The following is a 20,686-nucleotide window of genomic DNA, read 5'->3' as shown; positions in this document are numbered from 1 at the left end:
CTAAACATGCTCGAAAACTCATGAAATTTTGCACACGCGTCAGGTCTGGTGAAAATTTACGTATTTTAATGTTCCCAGACATGGCCAGGGAAAATTAGCTCAGTAGCGCCACCTAGAAAAATGAAAAACGCGAGCCCCCGGTATGGGTATGACCTACATGTTTGAAAGTCGGTACACCTATATAACTTTCAGAGTCGAACAAAAAAGTCTATTATGGCAATGTCCTAAACCCAACAGGAAGTCCGCCATTTTGGATTGAAGGTGACATTTTGGCTCTGATTTTACCGTTTCCATGCCTCGAACTTTAACGAACTCCTCCTTGGGATTTGGTCCTATAAGCTTCAAATTTGGACAGTGTCAACTACACCCTTGTGCCATGTTAAATTGCGGAGCTTTTGAGTTTTCACAATACTATGAGGCCGTGGCGCCATGGCGAATTTCGATGACTCGCCATGAAAATCTTATTGCCTCTCATTTTGTCATACATTTTCTGACCTTGACCAAAGAGCACACATATGATAAGGCTCCACCCCTGAACATATTTCAACTGCCATATTTGACATAAGGGACAGCGCCACCTAGTGGGAACAGGAAATGTCATGTTTTACACTTTGGGGTACAGTATAGTGATGGGTGACATCTGCAGCCTCAAATTTCTCCAGAAAAGCCTTAAGGAGTTGGTCTTGGGTTACAGTGAAAACTGTGACTTTTCGCAAAAGGGTGTGACCCCAGCGGCGTGGCGAACTTTAATGTCACGCCATGAAGAAACAAATTAGTATAACTCAATGAAATCCAGTCTGATCAGTACCAGACTTTACAGGCATGATGTCAGACCCGCCCTGAACAGATTGATGTGCCCATTGTCGGAAATACGGACAGCGCCACCTAGTGGCAACAGGAAATGTCATGGCTTTAATTTTGTTGTACTGATTTTCACAGATTCATCTTGGCCACCTCAAAAGCGGTGAATATCACCATCAGTCCCTCGTGATGCTTCAGTGCAAAAATTGTGACTTTAAACTGAACGGCGCACCCTGGTGGCAACGCGGTTCACCATGAAAGATGAAGTGGCTTTTGAGGGGCTTGGAAAGTTTATAGAGGCTTGAAATTTGGCACACACCTCCAAATGGATGTAGGCTTTGTTGTCATGTGATCATTTTCATTGAATAGCGCGAAATTGCTCCACAGCGCCCCCTACAAAATTTCAAAACATCAGCCCCAGCTCTGTGTTTCATCTATGAGTCTGAAACCTGGTAAGCTTATGGAAAATATCAAGATGTACAAAAAAGTCTCTTGGAGCAATATCCCAAATCCAACAGGAAGTCAGCCATTTTAAAATTAATGTGTAATTTTGGCGACATTTTCCCCTCTTTTCAGGCTTCATACTTTGACGAACTCCTCCAAGGGATTTCATCATATTGAACCATTCTCCAGTGTGTGGAATCTAAAGACCTTTGTGATGTTAAATTGCGAAGCTTTTTACGTCCAGGGAAACGGGGTGGTTATGGTGGCACTTAGAGTTTGAATCACTCGCCAAAAAGCAGTAATCTGCTGTCACTCAAAAACACAATGTCCAATCTCTCCCAAACGTCTCAGGTGTGATGAGACTCGAGCTTGGAAGTGTTTGTTATGCCATTTGTACATAATGGTTAGAGCGCCACCTAGTGGAACGACTAACTAATCATGAATGAATGAGTTGAATTGTTAGCTGGTGGTTAAATGCATGAATTCCATCAATGTGACATCACATCGGACGTGCTGGTTTTAGGTGTTGGGCGTGGCTCGACACGCCGGGGTGCGAGGGCCCTCATAACGCTGCTTGCAGCTTTAATTATTATTATTATTATTATTTCGGCAAATGAATTGGCCGTTTGAGGGCCTAAACATGCTCGAAAACTCATGAAATTTTGCACACGCGTCAGGTCTGGTGAAAATTTACGTATTTTAATGTTCTCAGACATGGCCAGGGAAAATTAGCTCAGTAGCGCCACCTAGAAAAATGAAAAACGCGAGCCCCCGGTATGGGTATGACCTACATGTTTGAAAGTCGGTACACCTATATAACGTTGAGAGTCGAACAAAAAAGTCTATTATGGCAATGTCCTAAACCCAACAGGAAGTCCGCCATTTTGGATTGAAGGTGACATTTTGGCTCTAATTTTGCCATTTCCATGCCTTGTACTTTAACGAACTCCTCCTTGGGATTTGGTCCTATAAACTTCAAATTTGGACAGTGTCAACTATACCCTTGTGCCATGTTAAATTGCGGAGCTTTTGAGTTTTCACAATACTATGAGGCCGTGGCGCCATGGCGAATTTCGATGACTCGCCATGAAAATCTTATTGCCTCTCATTTTGTCATACATGTTCCGATCTGGACCAAAGAGCACACATATGATAAGGCTCCACCCCTGAACATATTTCAACTGCCATATTTGACATCAAGGACAGCGCCACCTAGTGGGAACAGGAAATGTCATGTTTTACACTTTGGGGTACAGTATAGTGATGGGTGACATCTGCAGCCTCAAATTTCTCCAGGAAAGCCTTAAGGAGTTGGTCTTGGGTTACAGTGAAAACTGTGAGTTTTCGCGAAAGGGTGTGACCCCAGCAGCATGGCGAACTTTGATGTCACGCCATGAAGAAACAAATTAGTATAACTCAATGAAATCCAGTCTGATCAGTACCAGACTTTACAGGCATGATGTCAGACCCGCCCTGAACAGATTGATGTGCCCATTGTCGGAAATACGGACAGCGCCACCTAGTGGCAACAGGAAATGTCATGGCTTTAATTTTGTTGTACTGATTTTCACAGGTTCATCGTGGCCACCTCAAAAGCGGTGAATATCAACATCAGTCCCTCGTGATGCTTCAGTGCAAAAATTGTGACTTTAAACTGAACGGCGCACCCTGGTGGCAACGCGGTTCACCATGAAAGATGAAGTGGCTTTTGAGGGGCTTGGAAAGTTTATAGAGGCTTGAAATTTGGCACACACCTCCAAATGGATGTAGGCTTTGTTGTCATGTGATCATTTTCATTGAATAGCGCGAAATTGCTCCACAGCGCCCCCTTCAAAATTTCAAAACAACAGCCCCTGCTCTGTGTTTCATCTATGAGTCTGAAACCTGGTAAGCTTATGGAAAATATCAAGATGTACAAAAAAGTCTCTTGGAGCAATATCCCAAATCCAACAGGAAGTCAGCCATTTTAAAATTAATGTGCAATTTTGGCGACATTTTCCCCTCTTTTCAGGCTTCATACTTTGACGAACTCCTCCAAGGGATTTCATCATATTGAACCATTCTCCAGTGTGTGGAATCTAAAGACCTTTGTGATGTTAAATTGCGAAGCTTTTTACGTTCAAGGAAACGGGGTGGTCATGGCGGCACGTGGAGTTTCAATCACTCGCCAAAAAGCAGTAATATGCTGTCACTCAAAGACACAAAGTCCAATCTCTCCCAAAGGTCGCAGGCGTGATGAGACTCGAGCTCGGAAATGTTTGTTATGCCCTTTGTCTATAATGGTTAGAGCGCCACCTAGTGGGACGACTATACTCATGGTTGAACCAAATGAAATGTTAGCTGGTGGTTAAATGCATGAATTCCATCAATGTGACATCACATCGGACGTGCTGGTTTTAGGTGTTGGGCGTGGCTCGACACGCCGGGGTGCGAGGGCCCTCATAACGCTGCTTGCAGCTTTAATTATTATTATTATTCACCCCAAACAAGGGCCTTTTTGAGGGCCTAAACATGCTCAAAAACTCATGAAATTTTGCACACATGCCAGGTTTGGTGAAAAATTTTGTATTTTAATGGTTTTACATATGAGCACTGGGAAATGGCTCTACAGCGCCACCTATGCCTTGTTAAATGCAGCCCTACGACCACATCGTTTGAGCTACATGTATGAAATTTAGCACACATGTGTATCATGCCAAGACGAACAAAAAAGTCTGGGGGCCCATTGACGCAAACCCAACAGGAAGTCCGCCATTTGGAAGAGAAGGTGACATTTTGGCTCTAATTTTGCCATTTCCATGCCTCGAACTTTAACGAACTCCTCCTTGGGATTTGGTCCTATATACTTCAAATTTGGACAGTGTCAACTACACCCTTGTGCCATGTTAAATTGCGGAGCTTTTGAGTTTTCACAATACTATGAGGCCGTGGCGCCATGGCGAATTTCGATGACTCGCCATGAAAATCTTATTGCCTCTCATTTTGTCATACATTTTCTGACCTTGACCAAAGTGAACACATATGATAAGACTCCACCCCTGAACATATTTCAACTGCCATATTTGACCTCAAGGACAGCGCCACCTAGTGGGAACAGGAAATGTCATGTTTTACACTTTGGGGTACAGTATAGTGATGGGTGACACCTGCAGCCTCAAATTTCTCCAGGAAAGCCTTAAGGAGTTGGTCTTGGGTTACAGTGAAAACTGTGACTTTTCGCAAAAGGGTGTGACCCCAGCAGCATGGCGAACTTTGATGTCACGCCATGAAGAAACAAATTAGTATAACTCAATGAAATCCAGTCTGTTCAGTACCAGACTTTACAGGCATGATGTCAGACCCACCCTGAACAGATTGATGTGCCCATTGTCGGGAATACGTACAGCGCCACCTAGTGGCAACAGGAAATGTCATGGCTTTAATTTTGTTGTACTGATTTTCACAGGTTCATCGTGGCCACCTCAAAAGCGGTGAATATCAACATCAGTCCCTCGTGATGCTTCAGTGCAAAAATTGTGACTTTAAACTGAACGGCGCACCCTGGTGGCAACGCGGTTCAACATGAAAGATGAAGTGGCTTTTGAGGGACTTGGCAAGTTTATAGAGGCTTGAAATTTGGCACACACCTCCAAATGGATGTAGGCTTTGTTGTCATGTGATCATTTTCATTGAATAGCTCGAAATTGCTCCACAGCGCCCCCTACAAAATTTCAAAACAACAGCCCCTGCTCTGTGTTTCATCTATGAGTCTGAAACCTGGTAAGCTTATGGAAAATATCAAGATGTACAAAAAAGTCTCTTGGAGCAATATCCCAAATCCAACAGGAAGTCAGCCATTTTAAAATTAATGTGTAATTTTGGCGACATTTTCCCCTCTTTTCAGGCTTCATACTTTGACGAACTCCTCCAAGGGATTTCATCATATTGAACCATTCTCCAGTGTGTGGAATCTAAAGACCTTTGTGATGTTAAATTGCGAAGCTTTTTACGTTCAAGGAAACGGGGTGGTCATGGCGGCACGTGGAGTTTCAATCACTCGCCAAAAAGCAGTAATATGCTGTCACTCAAAGACACAATGTCCAATCTCTCCCAAAGGTCGCAGGCGTGATGAGACTCGAGCTCGGAAATGTTTGTTATGCCCTTTGTCTATAATGGTTAGAGCGCCACCTAGTGGGACGACTATACTCATGGTTGAACCAAATGAAATGTTAACTGGTGGTTAAATGCATGAATTCCATCAATGTGACATCAGATCGGACGTGCTGGTTTCAGGTGTTGGGCATGGCTCGACACGCCGGGGGTGCGAGGGCCCTCATAACGCTGCTTGCAGCTTTAATTATTATTATTATTATTATTTCGGCAAATGAATTGGCCGTTTGAGGGCCTAAACATGCTCGAAAACTCATGAAATTTTGCACACGCGTCAGGTCTGGTGAAAATTTACGTATTTTAATGTTCTCAGACATGGCCAGGGAAAATTAGCTCAGTAGCGCCACCTAGAAAAATGAAAAACGCGAGCCCCCGGTATGGGTATGACCTACACGTTTGAAAGTCGGTACACCTATATAACGTTCAGAGTCGAACAAAAAAGTCTATTATGGCAATGTCCTAAACCCAACAGGAAGTCCGCCATTTTGGATTGAAGGTGACATTTTGGCTCTGATTTTACAGTTTCCATGCCTTGTACTTTAACGAACTCCTCCTTGGGATTTGGTCCTATAAACTTCAAATTTGGACAGTGTCAACTACACCCTTGTGCCATGTTAAATTGCGGAGCTTTTGAGTTTTCACAATACTATGAGGCTGTGGCGCCATGGCGAATTTCGATGACTCGCCATCAAAATCTTATTGCCTCTCATTTTGTCATACATTTTCTGACCTTGACCAAAGTGAACACATATGATAAGGCTCCACCCCTAAACATATTTCAACTGCCATATTTGACATCAAGGACAGCGCCACCTAGTGGGAACAGGAAATGTCATGTTTTACACTTTGGGGTACAGTATAGTGATGGGTGACATCTGCAGCCTCAAATTTCTCCAGGAAAGCCTTAAGGAGTTGGTCTTGGGTTACAGTGAAAACTGTGAGTTTTCGCAAAAGGGTGTGACCCCAGCAGCATGGCGAACTTTGATGTCACGCCGTGAAGAAACAAATTAGTATAACTCAATGAAATCCAGTCTGATCAGTACCAGACTTTACAGGCATGATGTCAGACCCACCCTGAACAGATTGATGTGTCCATTGTCGGAAATACGGACAGCGCCACCTAGTGGCAACAGGAAATGTCATGGCTTTAATTTTGTTGTACTGATTTTCACAGGTTCACCGTGGCCACCTCAAAAGCGGTGAATATCAACATCAGTCCCTCGTGATGCTTCAGTGCAAAAATTGTGACTTTAAACTGAACGGCGCACCCTGGTGGCAACGCGGTTCACCATGAAAGATGAAGTGGCTTTTGAGGGGCTTGGAAAGTTTATAGAGGCTTGAAATTTGGCACACACCTCCAAATGGATGTAGGCTTTGTTGTTATGTGATCATTTTCATTGAATAGCGCAAAATGGCTCCACAGCGCCCCCTACAAAATTTCAAAACAACAGCCCCTGCTCTGTGTTTCATCTATGAGTCTGAAACCTGGTAAGCTTATGGAAAATATCAAGATGTACAAAAAAGTCTCTTGGAGCAATATCCCAAATCCAACAGGAAGTCAGCCATTTTAAAATTAATGTGTAATTTTGGCGACATTTTCCCCTCTTTTCAGGCTTCATACTTTGACGAACTCCTCCAAGGGATTTCATCATATTGAACCATTCTCCAGTGTGTGGAATCTAAAGACCTTTGTGATGTTAAATTGCGAAGCTTTTTACGTTCAAGGAAACGGGGTGGTCATGGCGGCACGTGGAGTTTCAATCACTGGCCAAAAAGCAGTAATATGCTGTCACTCAAAGACACAAAGTCCAATCTCTCCCAAAGGTCGCAGGCGTGATGAGACTCGAGCTCGGAAATGTTTGTTATTCCCTTTGTCTATAATGGTTAGAGCGCCACCTAGTGGGACGACTATAATGATGACTGAATGAGATGAAATGTTAGCTGGTGGTTACATGCATGAATTCCATCAATGTGACATCAGATCGGACGTGCTGGTTGTAGGTGTTGGGCGTGGCTCGACACGCCGGGGGTGCGAGGGCCCTCATAACGCTGCTTGCAGCTTTAATTATTAGGGCCCGAGCACTGACAGTGCGAAGGCCCTATTGTAATTGCTCTGTTTATTAGGGCCCGAGCACTGACTGTGCGAAGGCCCTATTGTATCTGCTCCGTTTCTTATTATTATTATTATTCACCCCAAACAAGGGCCTTTTTGAGGGCCTAAACATGCTCAAAAACTCATGAAATTTTGCACACATGCCAGGTCTGGTGAAAAATTTTGTATTTTAATGGTTTTACATATGAGCACTGGGAAATGGCTCTAGAGCGCCACCTATGCCTTGTTAAATGCAGCCCTACGACCACATCGTTTGAGCTACATGTATGAAATTTGGCACACATGTGTATCATGCCAAGACGAACAAAAAAGTCTGTGGGCCCATTGACGCAAACCCAACAGGAAGTCCGCCATTTTGGATTGAAGGTGACATTTTGGCTCTGATTTTACCGTTTCCATACCTTGTACTTTAACGAACTCCTCCTTGGGATTTGGTCCTATAAACTTCAAATTTGGACAGTGTCAACTACACCCTTGTGCCATGTTAAATTGCGGAGCTTTTGAGTTTTCACAATACTATGAGGCCGTGGCGCCATGGCGAATTTCGATGACTCGCCATGAAAATCTTATTGCCTCTCATTTTGTCATACATTTTCTGACCTTGACCAAAGTGAACACATATGATAAGGCTCCACCCCTGAACATATTTCAACTGCCATATTTGACCTCAAGGACAGCGCCACCTAGTGGGAACAGGAAATGTTATGTTTTACACTTTGGGGTACAGTATAGTGATGGGTGACATCTGCAGCCTCAAATTTCTCCAGAAAAGCCTTAAGGAGTTGGTCTTGGGTTACAGTGAAAACTGTGAGTTTTCGCGAAAGGGTGTGACCCCAGCAGCATGGCGAACTTTGATGTCACGCCATGAAGAAACAAATTAGTATAACTCAATGAAATCCAGTCTGATCAGTACCAGACTTTACAGGCATGATGTCAGACCCGCCCTGAACAGATTGATGTGCCCATTGTCGGAAATACGGACAGCGCCACCTAGTGGCAACAGGAAATGTCATGGCTTTAATTTTGTTGTACTGATTTTCACAGGTTCATCGTGGCCACCTCAAAAGTGGTGAATATCACCATCAGTCCCTCGTGATGCTTCAGTGCAAAAATTGTGACTTTAAACTGAACGGCGCACCCTGGTGGCAACACGGTTCAACATGAAAGATGAAGTGGCTTTTGAGGGGCTTGGAAAGTTTATAGAGGCTTTAAATTTGGCACACACCTCCAATGTGATGAAGGCTTTGCTGTCATGTGATCATTTTCATTGAATGGCGCGAAATGGCTCCACAGCGCCCCCTACAATATTTCAAAATATCAGCCCCTGCTCTGTGTTTTATGTATGAGTCTGAAACCTGCTAAGCTTATAGGAGATATCAAGATGTACAAAAAAGTCTCTTGGAGCAATATCCCAAATCCAACAGGAAGTCAGCCATTTTAAAATTAATGTGCAATTTTGGCAACATTTTCCCCGCTTTTCAGGCATGATTCTTTGACGAACTCCTCCAAGGGATTTCATCATATTGAACCAATCTCCAGTCTGTGGAATCTAAAGACCTTTGTGATGTTAAATTGCGAAGCTTTTTACGTTCAGGGAAACGGGGTGGTCATGGCGGCACGTAGAGTTTCAATCACTCGCCAAAAAGCAGTAATCTGCTGTCACTCAAAGACACAATGTCCAATCTCTCCCAAAGCTCATAGGCGTGATGAGACTCGAGCTCGGAAATGTTTGTTATTCCATTTGTACATAATGGTTAGAGTGCCACCTAGTGGAACGACTAACTAATCATGAATGAATGAGTTGAAATGTTAGGTGGTGGTTAAATGCATGAATTCCATCAATGTGACATCAGATCGGAGGTGCTGGTTTTAGGTGTTGGGCGTGGCTCGACGCGCCGGGGGTGCGAGGGCCCTCATAACGCTGCTTGCAGCTTTAATTATTAGGGCCCGAGCACTGACAGTGCGAAGGCCCTATTGTAATTGCTCTGTTTATTATTATTATTATTATTATTATTTCGGCAAATGAATTGGCCGTTTGAGGGCCTAAACATGCTCGAAAACTCATGAAATTTTGCACACGCGTCAGGTCTGGTGAAAATTTACGTATTTTAATGTTCTCAGACATGGCCTGGGAAAATTAGCTCAGTAGCGCCACCTAGAAAAATGAAAAACGCGAGCCCCCGGTATGGGTATGACCTACATGTTTGAAAGTCGGTACACCTATATAACGTTCAGAGTCGAACAAAAAAGTCTATTATGGCAATGTCCTAAACCCAACAGGAAGTCCGCCATTTTGGATTGAATGTGACATTTTGGCTCTGATTTTACCGTTTCGATGCCTCGAACTTTAACGAACTCCTCCTTGGCATTTGGTTCTATAAGCTTCAAATTTGGACAGTGTCAACTACACCCTTGTGCCATGTTAAATTGCGGAGCTTTTGAGTTTTCACAATACTATGAGGCCGTGGCGCCATGGCGAATTTCGATGACTCGCCATGAAAATCTTATTGCCTCTCATTTTGTCAAACATTTTCTGACCTTGACCAAAGTGAACACATATGATAAGGCTCCACCCCTGAACATATTTCAACTGCCATATTCTACATCAAGGACAGCGCCACCTAGTGGGAACAGGAAATGTCATGTTTTACACTTTGGGGTACAGTATTGTGATGGGTGACATCTGCAGCCTCAAATTTCTCCAGGAAAGCCTTAAGGAGGTGGTCTTGGGTTACAGTGAAAACTGTGACTTTTCGCCAAAGGGTGTGAGACCAGCAGCATGGCGAACTTTGATGTCACGCCATGAAGAAACAAATTAGTATAACTCAATGAAATCCAGTCTGATTAGTACCAGACTTTACAGGCATGATGTCACACCCGCCCTGAACAGATTGATGTGCCCATTGTCAGGAATATGAAGAGCGCCACCTAGTGGGAAGAGGAAATGTCATGTCTTACACTTTGTTGTACTGATTTTCACAGGTTCATCGTGGCCACCTCAAAAGCGGTGAATATCACCATCAGTCCTTGATGATGCTTTAGTGCAAAAATTTTGACTTTAAACTGAACGGCGCACCCTGGTGGCAACGCTGTTCACCGTGAAAAATGAAGTGGCTTTTGAGGGGCTTGGAAAGTTTATAGAGGCTTGAAATTTGGCGCACACCTCCATTGTGCGTAAGGCTTTGTTGTTATGTGATCATTTTCATTGAATAGCGCAAAATGGCTCCACAGCGCCCCCTACAAAATTTCAAAACAACAGCCCCAGCTCTGTGTTTTATCTATGAGTCTGAAACCTGGTAAGCTTATAGGAGATATCAAGATGTACAAAAAAGTCTCTTGGAGCAATATCCCAAATCCAACAGGAAGTCAGCCATTTTAAAATTAATGTGTAATTTTTGTGATATTTTCCACTCTTTCCAGGCACCGTTCTTTGACGAACTCCTCCAAGGGATTTCATCATATTGAAGCATTCTTCAGTGTGTAGAATCTAAAGACCTTTGTGATGTTAAATTGCGAAGCTTTTTCCGTTCAGGGAAACGGGGTTGTCATGGCGGCACGTAGAGTTTCAATCACTCGCAAAAAGCAGTAATCTGCTGTCACTAAAAAACACAATGTCCAATCTCTCCCAAAGGTCGCAGGTGTGATGAGACTCGAGCTTGGAAATGTTTGTTATGCTATTTGTCAATAATGGTTAGAGCGCCACCTAGTGGCATGACTATAATCCTGGTTGAATAAGATGAAATGTTAGCTGGTGATTAAAAGCATGAAATCCATCAATGTGACATCACATCGGACGTGCCGGTTTGAGGTGTTGGCAGTGGCTCGACGTGCCGGGGGTGCGAGGGCCCTCATAACGCTGCTTGCAGCTTTAATTATTATTATTATTCAGGCGAAACAAGGGCCTTTTTGAGGGCCTAAACATGCTCAAAAACTCATGAAATTTTGCACACATGCCAGGTCTGGTGAAAAATTTTGTATTTTAATGGTTTTACATATGAGCACTGGGAAATGGCTCTAGAGCGCCACCTATGCCTTGTTAAATGCAGCCCTACGACCACATCGTTTGAGCTACATGTATGAAATTTGGCACACATGTGTATCATGCCAAGACGAACAAAAAAGTCTGTGGGCCCATTGACGCAAACCCAACAGGAAGTCCGCCATTTGGAAGAGAAGGTGACATTTTGGCTCTAATTTTGCCATTTCCATGCCTCGAACTTTTGCGAACTCCTCCTTGGGGTTTGATTTCATAACCTTCATATTTGGTCAGTGTCAACTACACCCTTGTGCCATGTTAAATTGCGGAGCTTTTGAGTTTTCACAATACTATGAGGCCGTGGCGCCATGGCGAATTTCGATGACTCGCCATGAAAATCTTATTGCCTCTCATTTTGTCATACATTTTCTGACCTTGACCAAAGTGAACACATATGATAAGGCTCCACCCCTGAACATATTTCAACTGCCATATTTGACATCAAGGACAGCGCCACCTAGTGGGAGCAGGAAATGTCATGTTTTACACTTTGGGGTACAGTATAGTGATGGGTGACATCTGCAGCCTCAAATTTCTCCAGGAAAGCCTTAAGGAGTTGGTCTTGGGTTACAGTGAAAACTGTGAGTTTTCGCGAAAGGGTGTGACCCCAGCAGCATGGCGAACTTTGATGTCACGCCATGAAGAAACAAATTAGTATAACTCAATGAAATCCAGTCTGATCAGTACCAGACTTTACAGGCATGATGTCAGACCCGCCCTGAACAGATTGATGTGCCCATTGTCAGGAATATGAAGAGCGCCACCTAGTGGGAACAGGAAATGTCATGTCTTACACTTTGTTGTACTGATTTTCACAGGTTCATTGTGGACACCTCAAAAGCGGTGAATATCACCGTCAGTCCTTCATGATGCTGCAGTGCGAATATTGTGACTTTATACTGAACGGCGCACCCTGGTGGCAACGCGGTTCACCATGAAAAATGAAGTGGCCTTTGAGGGGCTTGGAAAGTTTAAAAAGTCTTGAAATTTGGCGCACACCTCCAATGTGCATAAGGCTTTGTTGTTATGTGATCATTTTCATTGAATAGCGCAAAATGGCTCCACAGCGCCCCCTACGAAATTTCAAAACATCAGCCCCAGCTCTGTGTTTTATGTATGAGTCTTAAACCTGGTAAGCTTATAGGAGATATCAAGATGTACAAAAAAGTCTCTTGGAGCAATATCCCAAATCCAACAGGAAGTCAGCCATTTTAAAATTAATGTGTAATTTTTGTGACATTTTCCCCTCTTTCCAGGCACCGTTCTTTGACGTACTCCTCCAAGGGATTTCATCATATTGAACCAATCTCCAGTGTGTGGAATCTAAAGACCTTTGTGATATTAAATTGCGAAGCTTTTTACGTTCAGGGAAACGGGGTTGTCATGGTGGCACGTGGAGTTTCAATCACTCACCAAAAAGCAGTAATCTGCTGTCACTCAAAATCTAAATGTCCAAATTCTCCCAAAGGTCGCAGGCGTGATGAGACTCGAGCTTGGAAATGTTTGTTATGCCATTTGTCAGTAATGGTTAGAGCGCCACCTAGTGGGACGACTATAATGATGATTGAATGAGATGAAATGTTAGCTGGTGGTTAAATGCATGAATTCCATCAATGTGACATCACATCGGACGTGCTGGTTGTAGGTGTTGGGCGTGGCTCGACGCGATGGGGTGCGAGGGCCCTCATAACGCTGCTTGCAGCTTTAATTATTATTATTATTATTATTATTATTTCGGCAAATGAATTGGCCGTTTGAGGGCCTAAACATGCTCGAAAACTCATGAAATTTTGCACACGCGTCAGGTCTGGTGAAAATTTACGTATTTTAATGTTCCCAGACATGGCCAGGGAAAATTAGCTCAGTAGCGCCACCTAGAAAAATGAAAAACGCGAGCCCCCGGTATGGGTATGACCTACACGTTTGAAAGTCGGTACACCTATATAACGTTCAGAGTCGAACAAAAAAGTCTATTATGGCAATGTCCTAAACCCAACAGGAAGTCCGCCATTTTGGATTGAAGGTGACATTTTGGCTCTGATTTTACCGTTTCCATGCCTCGAACTTTAACGAACTCCTCCTTGGGGTTTGATTTCATAACCTTCATATTTGGTCAGTGCCAACTACACCCTTGTGCCATGTTAAATTGCGGAGCTTTTGAGTTTTCACAATACCATGAGGCCGTGGCGCCACGGCGAATTTCGATGACTCGCCATGAAAATCTTATTGCCTCTCATTTTGTCATACATTTTCTGACCTTGACCAAAGTGAACACATATGATAAGGCTCCACCCCTGAACATATTTCAACTGCCATATTTGACATCAAGGACAGCGCCACCTAGTGGGAACAGGAAATGTCATGTTTTACACTTTGGGGTACAGTATAGTGATGGGTGACATCTGCAGCCTCAAATTTCTCCAGGAAAGCCTTAAGGAGTTGGTCTTGGGGTACAGTGAAAACTGTGGCTTTTCACGAAAGGGTGTGACCTCAGCAGCATGGCGAACTTTGATATCTTGCCATGAAGAAACAAATTAGTATAACTCCATGAAATCCAGTCTGATTAGTACCAGACTTTACAGGCATGATGTCACACCCGCCCTGAACAGATTGATGTGCCCATTGTCAGGAATATGAAGAGCGCCACCTAGTGGGAACAGGAAATGTCATGTCTTACACTTTGTTGTACTGATTTTCACAGGTTCATAGTGGCCACCTCAAAAGCGGTGAATATCACCATCAGTCCTTGATGATGCTTTAGTGCAAAAATTGTGACTTTAAACTGAACGGCGCACCCTGGTGGCAACGCTGTTCACCGTGAAAAATGAAGTGGCTTTTGAGGGTCTTGGAAAGTTTATAGAGGCTTGAAATTTGGCGCACACCTCCATTGTGCTTAAGGCTTTGTTGTTATGTGATCATTTTCATTGAATAGCGCAAAATGGCTCCACAGCGCCCCCTACAAAATTTCAAAACATCAGCCCCAGCTCTGTGTTTTATGTATGAGTCTGAAACCTGGTAAGCTTATAGGAGATATCAAGATGTACAAAAAAGTCTCTTGGAGCAATATCCCAAATCTAACAGGAAGTCAGCCATTTTAAAATTAATGTGTAATTTTTGTGACATTTTCCCCTCTTTCCAGGCACCGTTCTTTGACGAACTCCTCCAAGGGATTTCATCATATTGAACCAATCTCCAGTGTGTGGAATCTAAAGACCTTTGTGATGTTAAATTGCGAAGCTTTTTACGTCCAGGGAAACGGGGTGGTTATGGCGGCACTTAGAGTTTGAATCACTCGCCAAAAAGCAGTAATCTGCTGTCACTCAAAAACACAATGTCCAATCTCTCCCAAACGTCTCAGGTGTGATGAGACTCGAGCTCGGAAATGTTTGTTATGCCATTTGTACATAATGGTTAGAGCGCCACCTAGTGGAACGACTAACTAATCATGAATGAATGAGTTGAAATGTTAGCTGGTGGTTAAATGCATGAATTCCATCAATGTGACATCAGATCGGACGTGCTGGTTTTAGGTGTTGGGCGTGGCTCGACGCGCCGGGGGTGCGAGGGCCCTCATAACGCTGCTTGCAGCTTTAATTATTATTATTATTCACCCCAAACAAGGGCCTTTTTGAGGGCCTAAACATGCTCAAAAACTCATGAAATTTTGCACACATGCCAGGTCTGGTGAAAAATTTTGTATTTTAATGGTTTTACATATGAGCACTGGGAAATGGCTCTACAGCGCCACCTATGCCTTGTTAAATGCAGCCCTACGACCACATCGTTTGGGCTACATGTATGAAATTTGGCACACATGTGTATCATGCCAAGACAAACAAAAAAGTCAGTGGGCCCATTGACGCAAACCCAACAGGAAGTCCGCCATTTTGGATTGAAGGTGACATTTTGGCTCTGATTTTACCGTTTCCATGCCTTGTACTTTAACGAACTCCTCCTTGGGATTTGGTCCTATAAACTTCAAATTTGGACAGTGTCAACTACACCCTTGTGCCATGTTAAATTGCGGAGCTTTTGAGTTTTCACAATACTATGAGGCCGTGGCGCCATGGCGAATTTCGATGACTCGCCATCAAAATCTTATTGCCTCTCATTTTGTCATACATTTTCTGACCTTGACCAAAGTGAACACATATGATAAGGCTCCACCCCTGAACATATTTCAACTGCCATATTTGACCTCAACGACAGCGCCACCTAGTGGGAACAGGAAATGTTATGTTTTACACTTTGGGGTACAGTATAGTGATGGGTGACATCTGCAGCCTCAAATTTCTCCAGGAAAGCCTTAAGGAGTTGGTCTTGGGTTACAGTGAAAACTGTGACTTTTTGCAAAAGGGTGTGACCCCAGCAGCATGGCGAACTTTGATGTCACGCCATGAAGAAAGAAATTAGTATAACTCAATGAAATCCAGTCTGATCAGTACCAGACTTTACAGGCATGATGTCAGACCCGCCCTGAACAGATTGATGTGCCCATTGTCGGAAATACGGACAGCGCCACCTAGTGGCAACAGGAAATGTCATGGCTTTAATTTTGTTGTACTGATTTTCACAGGTTCATCGTGGCGACCTCAAAAGCGGTGAATATCACCATCAGTCCCTTGTGATGCTTCAGTGCAAAAATTGTGACTTTAAACTGAACGCCGCACCCTGGTGGCAACGCGGTTCACCATGAAAGATGAAGTGGCTTTTGAGGGGCTTGGAAAGTTTAAAAAGTCTTCAAATTTGGCCCACGCCTCCAATGTGGTTAAGGCTTTGTTGTTATGTGATCATTTTCATTGAATATCCCAAAATGGCTCCACAGCGCCCCCTACAAAATTTCAAAATCACAGCCCCTGCTCTGTGTTTTATGTATGAGTCTGAAACCTGGTAAGCTTATAGGAGATATCAAGATGTACAAAAAAGTCTCTTGGAGCAATATCCCAAATCCAACAGGAAGTCAGCCATTTTAAAATTAATGTGCAATTTTGGCAACATTTTCCCCTCTTTTCAGGCATCGTTCTTTGACGAACTCCTCCAAGGGATTTCATCATATTGCACTATTCTTCAGTGTGTGGAATCCAAAGACCTTTGTGTTGTTAAATTGCGAAGCTTTTTACGTTCAGGGAAACGGGGTGGTTATGGCGGCACGTAGACTCTCAATCACTCGCCAAAAAGCAGTAATCTGCTGTCACTCAAAAACACAATGTCCAATCTCTCCCAAAGCTCATAGGCGTGATGAGACTCGAGCTCGGAAATGTTTGTTATGCCATTTGTGCATAAGGGTTAGAGCGCCACCTAGTGGAACGACTAACAAATCATGAATGAATGAGTTGAAATGTTAGCTGGTGGTTAAATGCATGAATTCCATCAATGTGACATCACATCGGACGTGCTGGTTTTAGGTGTTGGGCGTGGCTCGACGCGCCGGGGGTGCGAGGGCCCTCATAACGCTGCTTGCAGCTTTAATTACGTTTGTTTTCACTCCTGTGTGGTAATACTAGCATCACAACATAGAAAACATCGACTAATTATTACTTTATTGCACTTGTAATACTTCCACCAACCCTCCTAAAAATATCCAAACAACAGAAATGTTTCTTTTGTTTCATCTGCATGTGGATGAGTAGTGTCAAACATATGGGCCGGGTTCCAGAACAGGTCCATCAAACACGTCCAGATCAGCCGTCTTTATCTAAATAACAGCGTAACAGTGAAGCTGCTAGGAGTAGAGGCAGCCAGCCTCCAACGTGTCTGTGACCTGGTTTTATAGCTAAAAACAAATAAATAAAATGAAATAAATAATTTTTATAAAAGTCAAAAACTATATATATGTAGATATAGTTTTTTGGGTTGTTTTTTTTTTTTTTTAGAACATTTTAAAATTAGAATACTATTTATTATGAAGGTAATTTGGTCATTTTAAGAGGACTTGTCTGCGTGTAACCTCTGTTTTTTCTCTGCATCTTTAGGGTTTTGTTGTGGCAGCCTGTCATCAGACTCACAAGTCAACTTACACTGTAAGTTGTGTTATATATGAGGATTTATTTTATAGCTTCTATAATTTCTGTAAGCTCGGTCTTTAGGAGACCTTCTGACTCCCCACCCCTCACCATGATTCACATTTAGAGTCGATTCTCCAAGAAAATGTGGTCTCAGCCTCTCCTTTGTCCTATTTTCTCTCCCCTGTTTGCTCTGAATCCTTCCTCCCTCCACCCACCCACCCACCCACCCACCCAAGACCATAGTGAGTATGGATGCTTATAAGTGCTTATAAGATTTAGTGTAACAGCTAAAAGAGTGACAGGTCTCTGTAGTTTGTTTAGGGTTGTATCTAAAATGTGTGTGTTTGTGCATTACAGGCTCCACCTGCTCGTTACGGAGGCAGACACACCGTGACTCTTATTCCTGGAGATGGCATCGGACCGGAGCTGGCCAAACACGTGTGTGAGCTATTCCGGTGAGAATTCCCTCATGCAGTCACGATTACTCTCTGCAGAATTTCACTGAAACATTCACCACCAGCGTGTTGAAAATTCAAAACTTTTTACAATTTTTAGCACTTCATAAATTTCGTCCAGAGGCTTTTTGCCTGGCTGCCATTGTAAAGGATGTCTGGATAAATAAAGGTTACCCTGACTTCTTGAACCATCCTCGGCTAATGTTTCCTTCTCACAGTGTGTGCACATTTTAGACAGAAAGCTGTTCATAGTAACAGCTTTTAAAGTATTTTTTAAAACACAGAAATGTATAAGCAATGAATTTAAGACTTCAGTAGCGTTTAGAGGATTAGATTTGCACCTCATGTCAACTGGGATACGCTCAAGCCTACATCCATCCATCCATGCATTCCCATGTCAGATGAGATGTATAACATCTCTGGTTGATTCTGTGTCTTCAAAGAGAGGAGCTCAGACAATTGAACCATGTCAACTAGCTCCTTTTGACGAGTAATACCAGCAACTCAACTCTGAGCTTCATCTGGATGTCTGACTTCCTCACTATATCTCTAAGGTTGACTCCAGCCAGCACACAGAGGAAACTCTGATGATGCCACACAAATCCGGTCGTCCTCACGCTCCCTCTTTCTTTCACTTCTCAGTAAGATTGTGAGGTCCTGCTCGGAGCAGCCAATCTCCCCAGTCCAGAGGGAGCAGTTTTAGAAAAAGAAGAAGCTTAAGTTGGATAAGCGGTTAAAAACAAATGAGTGACTGATTAGTTCCTTTTGGCTCTTGCTAAAAACATAAACTGATGCAGAAAGGGCACATACTGGTGCATTAACATTCAACAGAATGCCAGGATTTAAGTCGCTGATGCTCAGAATTTCCCGTGGGATGCCCTGAGACACACTCCATAATGTTGACTACACACACACACACAGATGCAGTGCTAATATTAGGCCACTAAATGGTTCAGCTCTCTCATTCATAAGTGCTCTCTTTGCCTGTGTTCACTATCAGATTCTGCTGTGTGCCTGTAGACTTCGAAGTCGTCAATGTGGACTCGACTAAGACCTCAGAAGATGATATCAATAACGCCATAATGGCTATCAGACGCAATGGAGTTGCACTGAAAGGTAACTGTGGAAAATATACCTTAAATGAAGTTATAAGGCAGGTAATATGCAAAAGAAACACAAAAATTGTAAAGTTTTTTATTTTTTGTGTCTCATAAACAGTAAACATCATGTTCCTAAAAAAGAAAAAAAAACACAAAAGAAGCAACTTTCATGACTAAATCATTTTTAGAGATGTAAGTGAGACAAACGGACATAAATCATTCCCAGAGGCGATAACACTGAACCAATCATATACAATAAACACAATTGAACTTCTTTTTCCTCTTCTGTTCCGATTTATTTTACTGAGTTTGATTCTTGTGCTCTACTTATAATCACTTCCCAACAAGTACAAGATGAATTTCAGATCAAAAGAGGCAGACAAATGAAGATCAACATGTGAATTACCTCTGATTAGTCTTTATACTTTTTTCATGGTAAGTATTTGAATGTAAATTTTTAAGTGGCCCAACAGTGAGGTGTGACTGGTACAAGAGATTTTTAATGTTCTTAGGAAGCTTTATTGATTCCTTTTTCGTATACATGTAAACATTTTATTTATGTTTACAATTCATAATAAAAATAAATAAACGGAAACTCTGAAATGAAATATTTGGATGTGCATGTTGAGAAAATCACATAGTCAGTGTTGTGCCTAATGATGTAGAGAGCACAGAGGAGGAGGAGAATCCAATCACAGGACATGAGAGGAAGAAATAAGAAGCTCAAAGCTGAAGTATTTTACTATCCAGGCTGAGGTCATACAGGAGTAGACAGTCAGTGAGGCAGACACCAAAGGTAACAGGTGTGCAAACATGTCATATCCACAAATAAAGAACCAATAATAAGAGAAACAAACTGAACTTTACACAGGAAAAACGTATGCAAGGAAATTAGTAGAAAACTTAACTAGTGCAGAAAAAATCTGTTGGAAAGATGGATTTTTTAATTTTGGATTGCAACAGTTCATTTTTTTTCTCTTTTAAACATAAATATGTTTGTTTATTTAGGAAATATTGAGACCAACCACAACCTGCCACCTTCCCATAAGTCCCGAAATAGCCTCCTCCGGTGAGTCGACAACTCTTTGGTTTTCAGCTCGGATTTTTTGCTGATGTAAAGTCACAGAATTTGAGCTCTCTGTTTGTGCTCATCTTCCTCGCTGCAGTACCACTCTGGATCTGTACGCCAGTGTGATGCACAGCCAGTCCCTGCCAGGAGTGAGGACGCACCACAGAAACATCGACATCATAACAATCAGGGAAAACACGGAGGGCGAGTACAGCAGCCTGGAGCATGAGGTGTGTCTCTGTGTGTGTGGATCCCATCTCTTTGAGTGCATCTCTAACTAATCAGTCTCTGTTTTATCTCCACTGCACCTCTGCAGAGTGTACCAGGCGTCGTCGAATGTCTGAAGATCATCACCAGGACCAAATCTTTACGCATCGCCGACTACGCCTTCAGGACAGCTCGAGAGAAAGGACGCAGACGAGTCACCGCCATCCACAAAGCTAACATCATGTCCGTTTCTGTTCCTGTGTTTTATCTCGTTTCTTAAATGTGTTCCACTCATTTTTCGTCTGTT

The 20,686-nt window shown here is 42.9% G+C and overlaps 1 protein-coding gene across 1 annotated transcript in view; it reads left to right on the top strand.

The window, feature by feature from the left end:
• LOC308407427 (isocitrate dehydrogenase [NAD] subunit gamma, mitochondrial-like) overlaps positions 1–20,686 on the top strand; it is a 56,753-nt gene that overhangs the window by 34,247 nt on the left and 1,820 nt on the right. Inside the window, 8 exon segments of the mRNA XM_080899062.1 lie at positions 17,516–17,563; positions 17,673–17,759; positions 17,761–17,790; positions 17,906–18,003; positions 19,004–19,119; positions 20,112–20,172; positions 20,270–20,402; positions 20,489–20,622. Coding sequence (XP_080755188.1) covers positions 17,516–17,563; positions 17,673–17,759; positions 17,761–17,790; positions 17,906–18,003; positions 19,004–19,119; positions 20,112–20,172; positions 20,270–20,402; positions 20,489–20,622 — 707 coding nt within the window.

The sequence above is a fragment of the Rhamphochromis sp. 'chilingali' genome (genome assembly GCF_963969265.1).
Source record: "Rhamphochromis sp. 'chilingali' genome assembly, chromosome: 12".
NCBI classification, from domain to species: Eukaryota; Metazoa; Chordata; class Actinopteri; order Cichliformes; family Cichlidae; genus Rhamphochromis; species Rhamphochromis sp. 'chilingali'.
This window is presented reverse-complemented; position numbering and strand designations above follow the sequence as displayed.